Source organism: Malaya genurostris, chromosome 3 (assembly GCF_030247185.1).
Source record: "Malaya genurostris strain Urasoe2022 chromosome 3, Malgen_1.1, whole genome shotgun sequence".
NCBI lineage: Eukaryota > Metazoa > Arthropoda > Insecta > Diptera > Culicidae > Malaya > Malaya genurostris.
In genome coordinates this window covers 231,508,890-231,523,618 of record NC_080572.1, presented here as the reverse complement: position 1 = coordinate 231,523,618, position 14,729 = coordinate 231,508,890, and the positions used below count along the sequence as shown (strand labels likewise).

General features: G+C 34.2%; 3 protein-coding genes across 3 annotated transcripts; 1 reads left to right on the top strand and 2 right to left on the bottom strand.

The window, feature by feature from the left end:
- Positions 1–57: 57 nt before the first annotated feature.
- Positions 58–872, top strand: LOC131436288 (rutC family protein UK114-like). The gene is made up of 3 exons (XM_058604929.1): positions 58–207; positions 276–505; positions 598–872. The coding sequence occupies exons 1-3, from the start codon at positions 143–145 to the stop codon at positions 714–716; spliced, it is 414 nt and encodes a 137-aa protein (XP_058460912.1). The 5' UTR covers positions 58–142; the 3' UTR covers positions 717–872.
- A 6,566-nt stretch (positions 873–7,438) lies between these two features.
- LOC131437625 (rutC family protein UK114-like) lies at positions 7,439–8,253 on the bottom strand. Its single transcript, XM_058607096.1, has 3 exons — positions 8,131–8,253; positions 7,834–8,063; positions 7,439–7,767 (listed from the first exon to the last, which is right to left on the bottom strand). Exons 1-3 carry the CDS (start codon positions 8,190–8,192, stop codon positions 7,649–7,651), a joined length of 411 nt encoding a protein of 136 aa, XP_058463079.1. The 5' UTR covers positions 8,193–8,253; the 3' UTR covers positions 7,439–7,648.
- A 5,246-nt stretch (positions 8,254–13,499) lies between these two features.
- On the bottom strand, positions 13,500–14,502 carry LOC131436616 (ninjurin-A). The gene is made up of 2 exons (XM_058605436.1): positions 14,286–14,502; positions 13,500–14,191 (listed from the first exon to the last, which is right to left on the bottom strand). Exons 1-2 carry the CDS (start codon positions 14,340–14,342, stop codon positions 13,829–13,831), a joined length of 420 nt encoding a protein of 139 aa, XP_058461419.1. The 5' UTR covers positions 14,343–14,502; the 3' UTR covers positions 13,500–13,828.
- Between the last annotated feature and the right edge of the window lie 227 nt (positions 14,503–14,729).

Below are 14,729 nucleotides of genomic sequence, written 5' to 3'. Positions count from 1 at the left end.
AATGCTTTTAGTGGGAGTGTAATAATTCTTATCAGTTCCAGTTTATTTTACTCGTGCAAAATCAACTTGCTCGATCTGGGAGTTAGCTGAACACATCAATCAGTCAGCTGGCGAACTCTGTTGCAAGCGATACGATTCTGAAATGGCTAGTATTGTGCGAAAAATTATTTCCACTGCAAAATGTCCAAAGGCAGCGGCACCTTATAAGTAAGTGTTTACTTCAAACTGTTTTTTTTATTATGTGAAGTTCTAGAATTATCCAAATTGAATTTAAGCCAAGCGGTGATCGCCGATCGTACGGTTTACTGTTCCGGTGTCTTGGGAATGGAGTTGGGATCGCTGAAATTAGTCGAAGGCGGAGCTGCAACCCAAACCGCTAAAGCACTCGAACATCTGTCCACTCTGCTGCAGGAATCCGGATCAAGTGTCGAAAAAGTAGTGAAAACCACTATTCTTTTGACTGATATGGCTGACTACGGAGCCGTGAACGATGAGTACAAGAAAGGTGAGGTTCAAGTACATTGCGATAAGCTACGGACGTAGCAGATCGAGTAAGGTGAACTTTGACCAATGTCTTTATTTTCCGATTGATTGCAGTATTCACCAGCAACTTTCCAGCACGGACCTGTTTCGCAGTACATAAACTTCCGTTGGGAGCTGCTGTCGAAATAGAAGCTATTGCACTGACCGGGGATGTGCTTCAGGTGTCAACGTAACTTCAACCGCTTACTATAGTAACTTAGGTTTGAGTGTGATACTCGATTAGTACGGATTGTTGGCGACAATTGATAAGCAGCCTAAACACATTTTATTGATTTTGATTAAAATTAGAGCCATGACGTAAAAAATGTAAATGTATGTAAAACGGTAAACATTGTTTTTATTTTATCAGATTTATGAAGAAAAATTGCTCTTCCTCTTATTGAAGCTTTGCTTCTGTGTTACAGGCTATGAATGATAAGCTATATCTACTTGTGTAAAGTTGTTTCGACAGTATTTAAATAGTTTACCTTTTAAATTTATAAAATCGTTTTCATGTATCTAAACCATCCAATTTTAACAGCAGATTTGTGAATTTAGATTTTTTTAGCGACCATTGAATTCAATTCAAAGCAACTCCATAAAAGCAGAAATAACACAGTTGATGTTGTTTAATTAAACAGGTAAGAGAACACAAGATTTATATGGGTGGTCTGTAATGTAACTGAAACTGAAACAAACGTATTCCCAGCAATATTCTACAACTAGAACCCTTAGAGCAAATTCAGCAGCTGCAAGATTCATATGGGTGGTCTATAATGTAAATGGAACTGAAACAAACGTATCCCCAGCAATACGTTTTAGTTTTATTTATTCGACCAGTTCTACTGTCAAATTTAAAACTGGTATACATTGCCGTTCTATTTTTTCTATATTTGAAACACAGATAAAACGCTGCTGCGGCTGCCAGTTTATTTTGTTATAATTTCTAGATATAAATTTTAAAACTGACATAAATTATGCATCTAGAACTAGAACACTCCTGAATATGCCCTTAGAGCAAATTCAGCAGCTGCAAGATTCATATGGGAGGTCTATAAAATAACTGAAACTGAAACGAACGTATCCCCAGCAAACCGTTTTAGTTTAATTTATTCGAACAGTCAAATTTAAAACTGGTATACGCTGCCGCTCTATTTTTTCTATATCTCAGGTAATTTTTCAAAAGGGCGTATAAGCAAGTGACAGTTTTTCTTTAATCACTCTCTCTTTCGATTATTGTGATGTGATTAAAAAGATTTTCTTTGATATCACTATTCTGTTTGAAAGTCGTAAGTGTCGGGTATCATTTCATGCAAAGAGTTGAGTGATAAACGTGGAAACCGCTTGGTAATTAATAGAAGAGAACATAAACAAAGAGAAACTGTCACTTACTTATACGTCCTTTTGAAAAATTAACCGAGATATTTGAAATGTAGATAAAACCAAAGATAAACTCAAGATTACAATGTCCCATACGATCCATCGAAAAATATCGAACCAGTAATTGTGAACCAGTGAACTAAGTAATAGTGTAATTTTGTAGAACCTTCGTAAATAAGCGTCGATAAACATTTGAAAATGACGGTAAAATTCCATAGCAACAAGCAACAACAGTTTGGAAGGAAACATATGTAAACATACCGTACAAAATATGTTGTAACATACATTCGCTTCAATGCTTCGTAAGATAAGAATATTGCAAACTGAACAGATTCCTAGCAATAATTCTAATTGATTTTTGTTTTCCTGTTCCAAAATCCACTCGATATGTAGCAAAATACGACGATTTCCATCATAGTTACGACGCATTTAGCGATTCGACGCTTGTTGTTTTGTTTTAAATAAGAATTGTACTGCAACTGACGGTGAACCGATTTCATCGAGGGGTCCAGTTTCAATGGTATATGAAAAATCTTAGAGTATTCCATCTTGAGTTTATCTTTGGATAAAACGCTGCTGGGGCTGTCAGTTTATTTTGTTATAATTGCTAGATTTAAATTTTAAAACTGACACAAATTATGCATCTAGAACTAGGACACTCCCGAACAAGTCCTAAGAGCAAATTCAGCAGATAGAAGTTCTATATGGAAAATCTATAATAGAACAGAAACTGGAACAAATGTATCCCCAGCAAGCCGTTCTAGTTTTATTTATTCGACCAGTTCTTCTGTCAAATTTAAAACTGGTCTACGATGCCGTTCTATTTTTTGTATATTTGAAACACGAGTAAAACACTGCTGAGGCTGCCAGTTTTTCTTGTTATAAAATCCAGATTTAAATTTTGTAACTGACATAAATTATGCATCTAGAACTAGAACACTACTGAATATGCCCTAAGGGCATATTTAGAAGTGTTCTAGTTCTAGATGCATAATTTATATCAGTTTTAAAATTTAAAACTAGAAATTGTAACAAAACAAACTGGCAGCCCCAGCAGCGTTTCATCTGTGTTTCAAATATAGAAAAAATAGAACGGCAGCGTGTTCCTGTTTTAAATTTGACAATAGAACTGTTCGAATAAATAAAACTAAAACGGCTTGCTGGGAATACGTTTGTTTCAGTTTCAATTACATTATAGACCACCCATATCAATCTTGCAGCTGCTGAGTTTATTTTGTTATAATTTTTAGATTTGAATTTTTAAACTGATATAAATCATTCATCTAGAACTAGAACATTCCTGAACATACCCTAAAGCTTCAGTATTACTTTAGTTTCTGTTCGTTACTGCGCATTTCATTTTGAGTACTGCGAGTCATTTTCGCATTTTTCAGAACATCTTAAATTATGGATTATAAATTTAAAGATGTGCATCAACATTTAAATGTTTTTTTTTCGTTTTGCTGAATAAAAGTGTAATAAAACAATGCATTGAATCAAGGTACAGTTTAACAATTTAGGGCACTTAAATTATATAAGAAAAGATTTGTCGTAGTAATTATTTTTTTATCATAGAGGTTTGAAGAAGGTTTAACCCTCTGTAGGGGGTTGGAAATCGAACCCAGATGGGCTGCATAATAAAGTCATAATGCTATGCCATAATTTACACGATAAAAGGTGAATTAGAAAAACGTCAAAATGGAAATCGGAAGTTGACGAACGAAAAAGCTGAAATAAAAATGTGTAAAAAGATTACTACAAGGACAGAACTCGAGTCCGTTTCGCCGGCAGCCATTCCGCCGAATGTGCCATTCCACCGAATCCCATCTCGCCGAATACAATTTCGACGAATCTCTAAATGGTCTTATTATCGTGATTGGAATTGATTTAAAATAAAGACAAACGAAAGATGATAGCGTTAACGCCCATTTTGTTGACGGAGAGGTTAGGCCAAATAAAAAAGCAACCAAGTAAGAAAGTTTATATTCTCTTCCAAATGTTTTGAAACGATCACAAACATTATCCTTACTATTCCAGTAATAATTAATATTCGAAAGTGGTAAAGTATAGAACACTTCGCATTGTAGTAAATTAGTTTAAATATTTGTAGTTCGTCTCCGTAATCGTTAACGAAGTTGGATAATAGAAAAAAAGTGTTTTATCATAAGATATTTCTAGCAAATTTTCAAATATTTATTCCAGTGGCCAAAATATTGGTAAGGCATGGCCACTCCTATAAATCTTGTCGGAGGGGCAAGAAGTGCTTTGCTCCCCCATAGTTGTCGTGCCTGCCTACAATTGTACTTCTGACATATTTCATATTTATAATAACGGATAAAATCATTTCCCCGAGTTTAATCCAGAAAGACTACTCTCTGGAATAAAGATTGATTCAAGAACCCCAGAATGGACTTCCAAGGAAAGCTTGTGACTTTATTAGCTACTAAGCATCACAGCATTTGCTTAGGTGTATCTACGAAGGAAAAATTTGCGATATTGTCCATTTACTGAGTATGACTGAAAAAATATCTTATGTGGCTGCCTCATCGTTTTTGTTCGTGTGCTGTCAGACCTAAAGCAAAGAAAACCAGCTTTGAGTAGACCGAGCAAATGAGGTGGTTACAAGTTTGTAAGCGAGAGGCCGACGCTTCCGGCGGCGGGTCGGCGGCCAACTGAGCTGGCGTCGTCGAGCCATCTTGGCTTCTGGAAAGATTCTGCAGATGAGAAAGATACCATGCCGCTGGATCCCGCACATACTTATTTAGGACTAAAAAGACGAACGCAAGCGCACTTCAAATCCATGTTTGGCTGGATCCGTTGTTATACACCAGAATTAAAGAAAAATTATCCGACAATGGACTGAAGTCGGCTCGAGTGCCTCAAAGATGGCTCAATGGGTCGGTAAGATCAATCTTTTTTCACCTGATTTGGCTTCGTCGAACTATTATCTGTTCCTAAACCTTGGAATATTAGACCACTATTTTCGGAACCTGAAACTGAAACCAGTATAGCGAAAGTAAGTTTGTATGGCTAGCAACTAATATGACCTACACATTTAGAAGATGTTTTCCGTTCTCCAACGACCGAAATTAGTTCTCGGAACGACCGAAATTAGCTCTGCGCCTAATTCGTATTACTGTTTTTGAATTAGTTAATTTTAACAACAAAATTTTCAAAATAACTATGAAATTAGTTAAAATTGAGAATTTACTTTGCTGAAAAACTCTTATTTTCATAGAATGTGTTTAGTTGGCGAATATTCTGAACAAAAACAAGTAATATTTCAATCCAACACGAAATTCTCATTGACAACTAATTTTGTTATTAAAATCAGAATATTTGTTTCTATTTAACTATCACCATCACCAACAGTGAAGTGAGTTTCGAACGTTACACTCTAATTGTATATGTCATGTATATATTGTTAAATGTACAGTACGGAATTGTTTGGTTTCATAGAATCTAGTTAAGGTCGTGGGTATCCAGAAAATTTCGCGGGACTGGTGACTTTTGAATTACAAAATTGATAAACTATGGTAATGTCTTTGAAGCTTTTGAAAAAAAAAACGCGTAACTTTGAAAATTTGCATAACTTCGGCAATCCGCGCAAGAAAACTCAATACTGAAGAACAAAATGATATATTTTTATGCCGAATATCTTAGAAAAGCATGATACGTCCAGATCTGGTGGTGAAAATCGTCTTTGAGACGCGATCTGGTGTAATCTAAACATTTTTTTTCTTGAAAAAAATCCAAAATTTTCTTTAAGTGTCAAAGAGTTGATTTAAAAAAAATTTCGGAATAACACCAGACCTCGAAGTTTCGTGCATTTCTAAAACAAAACACGAAAACCGCATAACTTCGGAAATCCGCGTGAAAAAACTGCGTAATTTCGGAAATCTGCGTAAAAAGAAACAGCATAAAAAAAACCACGTGTAAAACCAGTGCACGATGGTCCGGATCCATAATTTAGGGGGACAAAAACATTTGTGTCTTAGCCTTATACTTTAGAGCTATGATGTCTTCGGAACAAATGATCAGTGAAAGATAAGCCATGTTTTGAAGCATATGGTATTAGAGTGGTTCTAATTATTAGGGTGATGCAAAAATTATTTTCCGTATGTGTTGAGATAGAGGACTGTATTCTTCGGCAAAATTGTAGGAAAACTTATGTCAAGCAACTTTGCTGAAAACACTATTATAGTATCTCTAACGGTTTTAGGGTTACAGCTATTTTAATAGATCAACTTAGGGTGTTCCTAAAAAAATCAGATTTTTTGCTCTAGCATTCTTAATATTCACTTCTCGATTTTGGTGTCTTTGAATATCTTTTAGAGTTTATTGAAACCAATTTTTTCATGACTAGCGCATTCAGGTAGCGTTTTCTGAACCGAAGTTATGAGCAAAACTAGTTCAAAAACAGATCATTTTTAAACTGCTATATCTAACATTGGAGCAAACGAAAAAAAAATCGGTTTCTTTCATTTGATAGAAAATACTTTCGAGCATGTTTATAGAAAAAATGGCGGAGGAGATATTTTTTTAAATTTTTTAAATTGTGTTCAAACATTGGGTTTTTTCATTGAAAAATGCTCTTTCATGTAAGACATTTATTAGCTATACATATTAAAATAAGGTATTGCTGTCTTCTAGCGTGTTAAAATTAAAAATGTTAATTCAGCTGCATAATCGGGAAGATGGAGTACATTCACGTTGGTTGTTACTCTATTCGATAATGCTATTACAGGATCAGACGTTCAAAGAAATCGTTTGAATACATCCTCTAGATTCACTAAACGATTGAAGTTCTGCGGATGGAACTGCCTATACTTGCGAATTGATTTATTTCGACTCTCTTGCGCTTCCTTACTGTACATTATTTGCTATCTGTTTGGTTCCCTTGCGATTGATTGTTGAGCAAGAAGGCTGAATAATCTGGAACAACAATTATCCTTCATCTGTTTCCCTTTGCTGCCCAGAATAATAATCTTTCAAAAGGAAAACACGGAAATAACAGCAGGAAGTGGACAAAGTAAATGCAGAAATTGCAGAGCTTTCTCCCACAGTACTGGGGAAAGTATTTGTATCAACGAAGCTAGTATTCTGCCTGAACGATACGAAAGTGTTAAACGACATAACATAACATAACATAGAACCACCCTAATACCATATGCTTCAAAATATGGCTTATCTTTCACTGATCATTTGTTCCGAAGACATCATAGCTCTAAAGTATAAGGCTAAGCCACAAATGTTTTTGTCCCCCTAAATTGTGGATCCGAACCACTGTGCAGTGTATGACTTTTTAACGGTTTCTAAATATATGTGTATTATTATTCATTTAGCCTAAATGAATAATAATGATTTAGGTGATTTACGAAGCAAAAAATTATTAACTTTTACATTTACACGACATTTTCTTAGAGTGTAGGTGAATGTGGTACGTAAAGTGAGGTAAATTTTAATTCATAGTAATCTAGTACAGGCATATGATTGGCTTTGGTAATTTTTTCAGATTGAAGAATTGACACGGTAATTGTAATGCCGGAGATCGAAATATTTTTAATAACAAAGAAAACTATGTTCACAAAATATCTGTTCACATAAGTATATAGAAGACATCCAGATAGGAATCACCACGTTGACGTTTTTATAAAATTCCATTTAGCACCCGCGTCTTCACAACACGTGCTAATTGATTGAAATTACGGAGATTGTGTGATCGTAAGACTGAGCCTGAAAGGCATTACGATGAGACTTGGATCACTTCACCGGTTAATGCGATTGCCTCGATTTCTACGGCGGCTCCCAGTGGAAGTTTGTTCACTGCAAAACAAGTTCGCGCCGGAAAGTTACTGGAAAATACTACGGAAAACATTTCATATGTATTAAGTTAGGTTAAGTAATTGACTGCATCATTAGAATACCAACCTTTTTTGTATTCTTCATTTACTACGGCATAATCGTTCATATCGGCGAGAAGTACCGTTGTTTTCACTACATTGGCAATGCTGGAATCGGCAACCTCAAGCAAAGTAGTCAAGTGTTCCAGTGCCTTGGCAGTCTGAGCTGCTGCACCTCCTTCAACCAGTTGCAGCGATTCTACTTCCAAGCCAAGAACTCCGGAGCAATAAACCGTATGATCGGCAATCACAGCTTGACTGAAATATGATGTTAGTATTTAAGTTGAATACTTGAACCCAGGAGTTCAACACATTGGATGTTTACTTGTAGGGAGCTACAACCTTGGGACATTTTTTTGTTGAAATAATTTTTCGAATGTTTGCCATACTTGCAGTATATGATTGCACCTGATCTGAATTGACGGAGAACTCAACGGGTACTGGAAGACTGTTCTAGCATTTGGAGCTGATATTTTAAATAGGAATGAAGTATTTGAATAGTGCGTTGGTGCTAAATAAGATTATTAGAGCTTCTGATATGTAAATTTCTGTTCTTGATTATCACGATGAGGAGCAAAACGTTGGAATGCTTACTGTGGCACCAATTTAATTTGTTTGTTGAATCTTGTTGAAATATTTTTCGTACGAACATATTTACAGAGCTACCACTGTTGGTTGTATATCGACAAGTTTCTCAGTTCAAATTTGTGTTCAAGTGTTAATGTTTGTGATTGCAGGCGGTCTTGTTATGATTCTATTTATTTTATAGGCTGTTGTGAATTCATTCTGTTACTGTTACTGAATCTTCGGATAGCATTGTTATAGAATGCGTTCTAGTCGCAGGCATGTATTTTGGAAGCCGTTGGTGAATGTACGTAATACCTTGATTAAATTCAATTCTATTACTTTTCTTATATTCTAGTACTCTTTAAATATTTAGAATCATAGATGAATTCGTTGGTCGAGTAGTTTGTTGGATTATAAACTTGTGTGTATCGAACAATACTGAACAAAAAAGTTCTTTTTGTGATTTTAATATTCTTCGAATGTGCCGTAACATATCTTATTTTAGATTCCATGCAGTTGATTTAGATGTATAGGATAATTAATAAATGTCAATATCTATTTAATAAATGGCAGAAATCGGACAAAAATACAGAAAAAGACATTTGTCCGATTTATTGGTCCTAGAAAGGATTAAATTATTCAACTGCTTCGATATCAAGCAAAGCCGAGTGCATTTTCCTCATATACGAAATAATTAACAATTGCTTCTAGTGGGGTGTAAAGAAGTAGATCGTGCTAAATCGTCATTTTGCTGGCTGCTCGTGAACGCAAATTGTTCAGCTCAGTTTCAGTTTGCTCGGAACTTGTTCAAAATTTTAAGCTATGAACCGTTTCGTGAATAATTTTAACTTTTGGTTGAGATCTAACAGTCGAGATGTTATTTACTTCATCCAAAATAACTCTGCTCGAGAGCATGGTTGTTCTGAAAATTCGATGGTTGTTTTCAGACGTAGGAAAAAGTCCATCAAACAGTTACCAAACCTTTAAAAACTATTTCTTTGCTATCTAATACGCTGATGAAAACACTCAAACATTAGGTGAGAATACTCTGTTAATCAAAGATTGTTTTTCTCGGGATTTTTCTAATGCTTCTTATATTGCTATCAATGTACTACTTGTTATCATTTTATTTTCAGAGTAAGATAAATCCAAATATCTTTACTTATCACATGGATCAATAAGTCCCGAGACTAACAATGGAAACAACATTTTTTTTGCAAAATTTTTTTTTACTCATCATCATAATCACCTTTTAGGGTGATACAATGGTTCCAACGTTCTTTTTTTTCGATAAACTGCTTTCTGAATAATCGACTCGTTGCTGTTTTTGTTCCATCGAAAGCAATCGCGGCACCCACTTGGAAAAAACCTTTTTCATGCTCAATTTTTCATGAAGGATAGTGAATACACTTCCATATGATATCTGTGTCATCTCAGCAATCTCACGGAGCTTCACTTTACGATCTTTCATTATAATTTTTGTCACTTCACTCACATTTTCCGGTGTAACGGCTTCCACAGGTCTACCCGAGCGTTCCGCGGCATTTGTGTCGGTACGACCACGTTTAAACTCGGCGAACCACCGACAAATCGTTGCTTTTGATGGACAAGAGTCCGGATAACATTTTTCAATCCATTGTTTCGCTTGCACGGTGTTTTTACCCATTGTAAAAACAATGTTTTATCAAAACACGAAACTCGGTTTTTTTCCATTTTTTAAACAAACTACAAAACGACTTTACTCCAACCTCGATAACTCAGCTGTTTCTGGGCGGATCGACTCAAAATTTGGACCCGTTTCAAGCAAAGGTTAGTACTCTAGAAAGACGTGGTTACTGGTTTACTACGAGCGCCATCTCTGCTTTAGTCTCGGGACTTATTGATCCATGTGTTAGAACATATTTGGAATTCACTCGTGATTTTGGTTGAAGTTTAGTAATTTTTAGTTTAATTGAGTAAACTTAAATCGAAGTATTAGATAACATGTTTTCACCTAAAAATTAAAATCATCTGCCAGGATTAGTAGTAAAAAGTTTCACATGTTATTTGAAGCAGCAAGAAAGTTGATTTTTTGAGATATTGTTAAACTTTTGGTTGTATGTAAGTGCGCATCAGTTCAATACAAATGCTGGCACACGCAGAGAAAAATATTGTTAAAGTGACTAAATTGGGTTTTACGCAACGATTTATTCAATTTAAATAGTGACAAACGAAAATTTGATTTAGTATAGGAAATATAAGTGCTCGAATCTACAAAACTAGATATTTGGTTTTGTTCAGTGAATTCGTTTGTTTCAATAAACATTTTGATAAAAATAACTAATAGGGTAACGGCTCCCTATTTCATTTCCAAAGCGGTAAAACTTCATTTCAATCGAATGTTATTAGATGAAAATGAAATTTTTGGTCGTTGACTGTCAGCATACCCATTCTCATTCATTTTACTTTTGTTGGCGAAGCTCCCAGAATTCATCGTCAATTGAATAACCGCACCTAGTCACTTGAAGTTTTGCATTCTCAGTTTATAGTGCCAAATAGTCTACCTGTTTCATTGTCTTTCATTGTCACACTTTCCCATTGGAAGAAATGGTTTTAAATTCTTCGGTGATCGTTTTTGTTCAGTTAAATCAAACTCACTTTTCCATTTAGGGCACATTTTCGTCTCAAGACTTACAGTTCGTCATGTTTCTGAATATCTACTAATCGATTCGTCTCAAAACATATTCGTCTCAAAAGTATATATGGCATCTCTGGCTCAACATTTTGTTATTAGAAGGTCTAATGCTCAAAAGTATTAATTCTTGTTCTTTTTTTAAAGTTTACCAAATTAACTTAACTTTAAAATTTTTAATTTAAAACGAAAGGCAACGAAAACAACCCAAAAATTTGTAAACGTCGAAATGAACGATAATATTATTATTATTATTATTATTATTATTATTATTATTATTATTATTATTATTATTATTATTATTATTATTATTATTATTATTATTATTATTATTATTATTATTATTATTATTATTATTATTATTATTATTATTATTATTATTATTATTATTATTATTATTATTATTATTATTATTATTATTACTATTATTATAGTTATTATTATTATTATTTAAAATTAAATATTATATTTCCTGCGATACTGCGACGAAAAACAAGCATAACTTACACTGCAACAGTAACTGTTATACATTGTATCATAGCATATTATTTCATATATTATCTTCTGTTATGTTATATTATGTTGTATTATACTGCCTTGCATTATATCATATTATATTGTATTATATTATATTATATTATATTATATTATATTATATTATATTATATTATATTATATTATATTATATTATATTATATTATATTATATTATAGTATATGTATTGTGTTATATTGTATTATGTTATAGTATATTGATAGAATATATTGTGTAATGGTTTATTATATTGTGCTATATTATATTATATTATACTGTGTCATATTATTTTATATTATGTTATATCACAGAGAAAAGATATCCAACAAACATTCATACGTGCAAAGCCGTGTGCAACGGTGATTTTTAACGGATTTTCACTTGTATGCTTTACACAGCTTTTAGAAGAAGTTTGTACTAGTTTGGATGTCTGTTCTCTGTAGTTATATTATATTATATTATATTATATTATATTATATTATATTATATTATATTATATTATATTTTATTATATTATATTATATTATATTATATTTTTGTGTATTATGCTCAAGTATATCGACAACGGGGAGGGACAGAGAGTGCATCAGGGTATCTTACAAGTGAATGACTGGATGATGGAGTGGATTGCCAACCTGAGTCACGCGGGGAAAGCTTTGTGTTTCTCCCTAAAGGTCTGAAATGAGTAAGACGCACCCTTCTAACGAACAAACCATCAGGCGGGTTTAAGCTGGTACAGCGAAATTCTTTTTTTATATGGCCGGATGTTCTTGCTTCACACATACATACATACATATACATACATACAACTACTATCGCGACATGGTATATGCACCTAACATAAATTTGGGGGTAAAAAAATCATAATGTTTCCCTAAAAATCACTCTGAAATCTCTTTTTACGCGGGAAATACGTACCGCATAAAAAAAATCACAAAAAAATCCGCGTAACTTCGGAAATCCGCGTAAAAAGAACCTCAAAACTGAAGAAAAACATATTTTTGATGCCAAATATCTTAGAAATGCATTAAACGTTCATGCATTGAACTTTTTTTTCAGAAAAAAATCGAAAATTTTCAAGTGTTAAATAATTGACTTAAAAAAAAATTTCGGAATAACACCAGATCTCGAAGTTTCATGCATTTCTAAAACAAAACAAGAAAACCGCGTAGCTTGGGAAATCCGCGCAAAAAAACCGCGTGATTTCGGAAATCTGCGTAAAAAAACCGCGTGAAAAAGCCACGTAAAAACCGAATTAAACAACGCATAAAAAAGACTCCTGTGTACTATAATCTGTACGGCTAGTAAGCCGGAACTTGTTTCGTCCGGGACGTCAGTTTAGACATTATACTTAGGTTTAATAGCAAAAAGTGTTTTGAGCATAGCATTAACTTTATTTGCAATAAATAGTTGCAAATCTCTTGCGCCTAAATGCTGGCTATAAATATATAACGTTTGTGATTCTTTTTCAACATCAGCACGATGAAATCGTAGCAATATAAATTGGGTAAAAATAGACATCAAGAAACAAATCGAGTATAAACCAATATTCTTGTGCTATTGTTTTGATCTCGCAAATAACTCAACTTATTATGAATCAGGAATCGTGCAAACGCTACATCATACGCTAGTCATAGACAGAGTGAAAAAGCATTGAAGCAAAGCAATTCAATGTGGTGTACTGTTAGCGCATAAAATTCACTCTGACAGATTTGTCAAATGTAACTAGTCCGCAAGCGCGTCTTGGTGTTTGCACTCTTGCAGTAGACTGCCGATAGGTTAAATTTGTGTTGGAATCTAATTAGCAAAATTCGTTTTAGTAACTCGACGTTATCTGTCAACTTGTACAATTCTTCGTAAGTCACCTTTTCTCAAATGAAGCCATTCAAATGGAGTACAAAACACTATTTATCATTTCATGTTTGAATTCTTCAATTAAATTTATTATTGTATAAAGAAAGCTGCATTAATAACACTCTGGCCAGAGATACGTACAGCGTCGATACAAATTAGTTTGTAATTATTCGTATACGATCTTCCTCATCATGATCAAATTCGAATATTCAGCTTCAGTTTGATAGATTTTGGCCATTTTTGGTTCCTAAACAAACTCAAAAATCAAATATTACACTTTTTAATCAGTTCTAATAATAGAACCGTCACTTTTAATAATAGAACTGTCACAATAAAACACACTTAGAAAATACACTCTACAGCAATCCACTGTATCCACAATTTCACACATTCCGATTCAGTCCACTCGGGGAGCCACGCCGAATGCCGATATCAGCACATTGACCAGCGTTATCAGAAAGATGCCGATCGTGACCAAATCGTTGATTCTGTTTGCCTTGCATATTTCACGCCTGTCGTTAACGTCGTACCGGCTGTTCATGATCAGTCCAACTCCGACACCGATCTGAATGATCAAACTGACGGAAATAAAGATCAAACTGAAGTAGTAGTAAGGATGGCGCGTAAAAGATTCCAGAACATAGCGCAGCTGATTGGCGTTGGCGGACACCAGAGCCAAGTCCATCATGCCCTGGGCCAGATTCTTCTTTTGCTGGTAGGTGTTTACGTTCGGTATCACTTCACCCGTCGTTGGATCGATCTACGTAGATGACAATTTTCGTGGTTAAAAATAATTATATGGGTTTGTGACCAACGCTGTGCATACACAAAATTACGTTTTATATCACGCTTACCATAGGTGCACTTGATCCCGGTTTCAGTGACGTATCTTTATTGTTTTCAACGTCCATTTTTGCAAGATTTATAGAAATTATACTCCACAAACGATATTATTGATAAATTTCGGAAGATTTGTTTAGTCGAAATATACTAAGACAAATAGTAGATCGAGAAGAAAAATCGCAAATACACCGATCGTACGAAACGCCTTAACTATACTGAAAAGTGCAGCGAAATGTGAGAGTGAATGTTGCTCTCGTTTGAATTAGTGGTGATGCTTTCCAATCTCGTCAGTACTGCAAGGCGTTCTTCAACAATGCTAGCAAACCATTCAATCTTTCTTTCTGACGCTATTGCATTAAGCACCGATACGAATAAGTATTAGGAAACGAAAATCTACATAACGAATCACTAAATGCAATGAGGTAATTGCCTAGATGTAGGCAGCTTTCTGATAT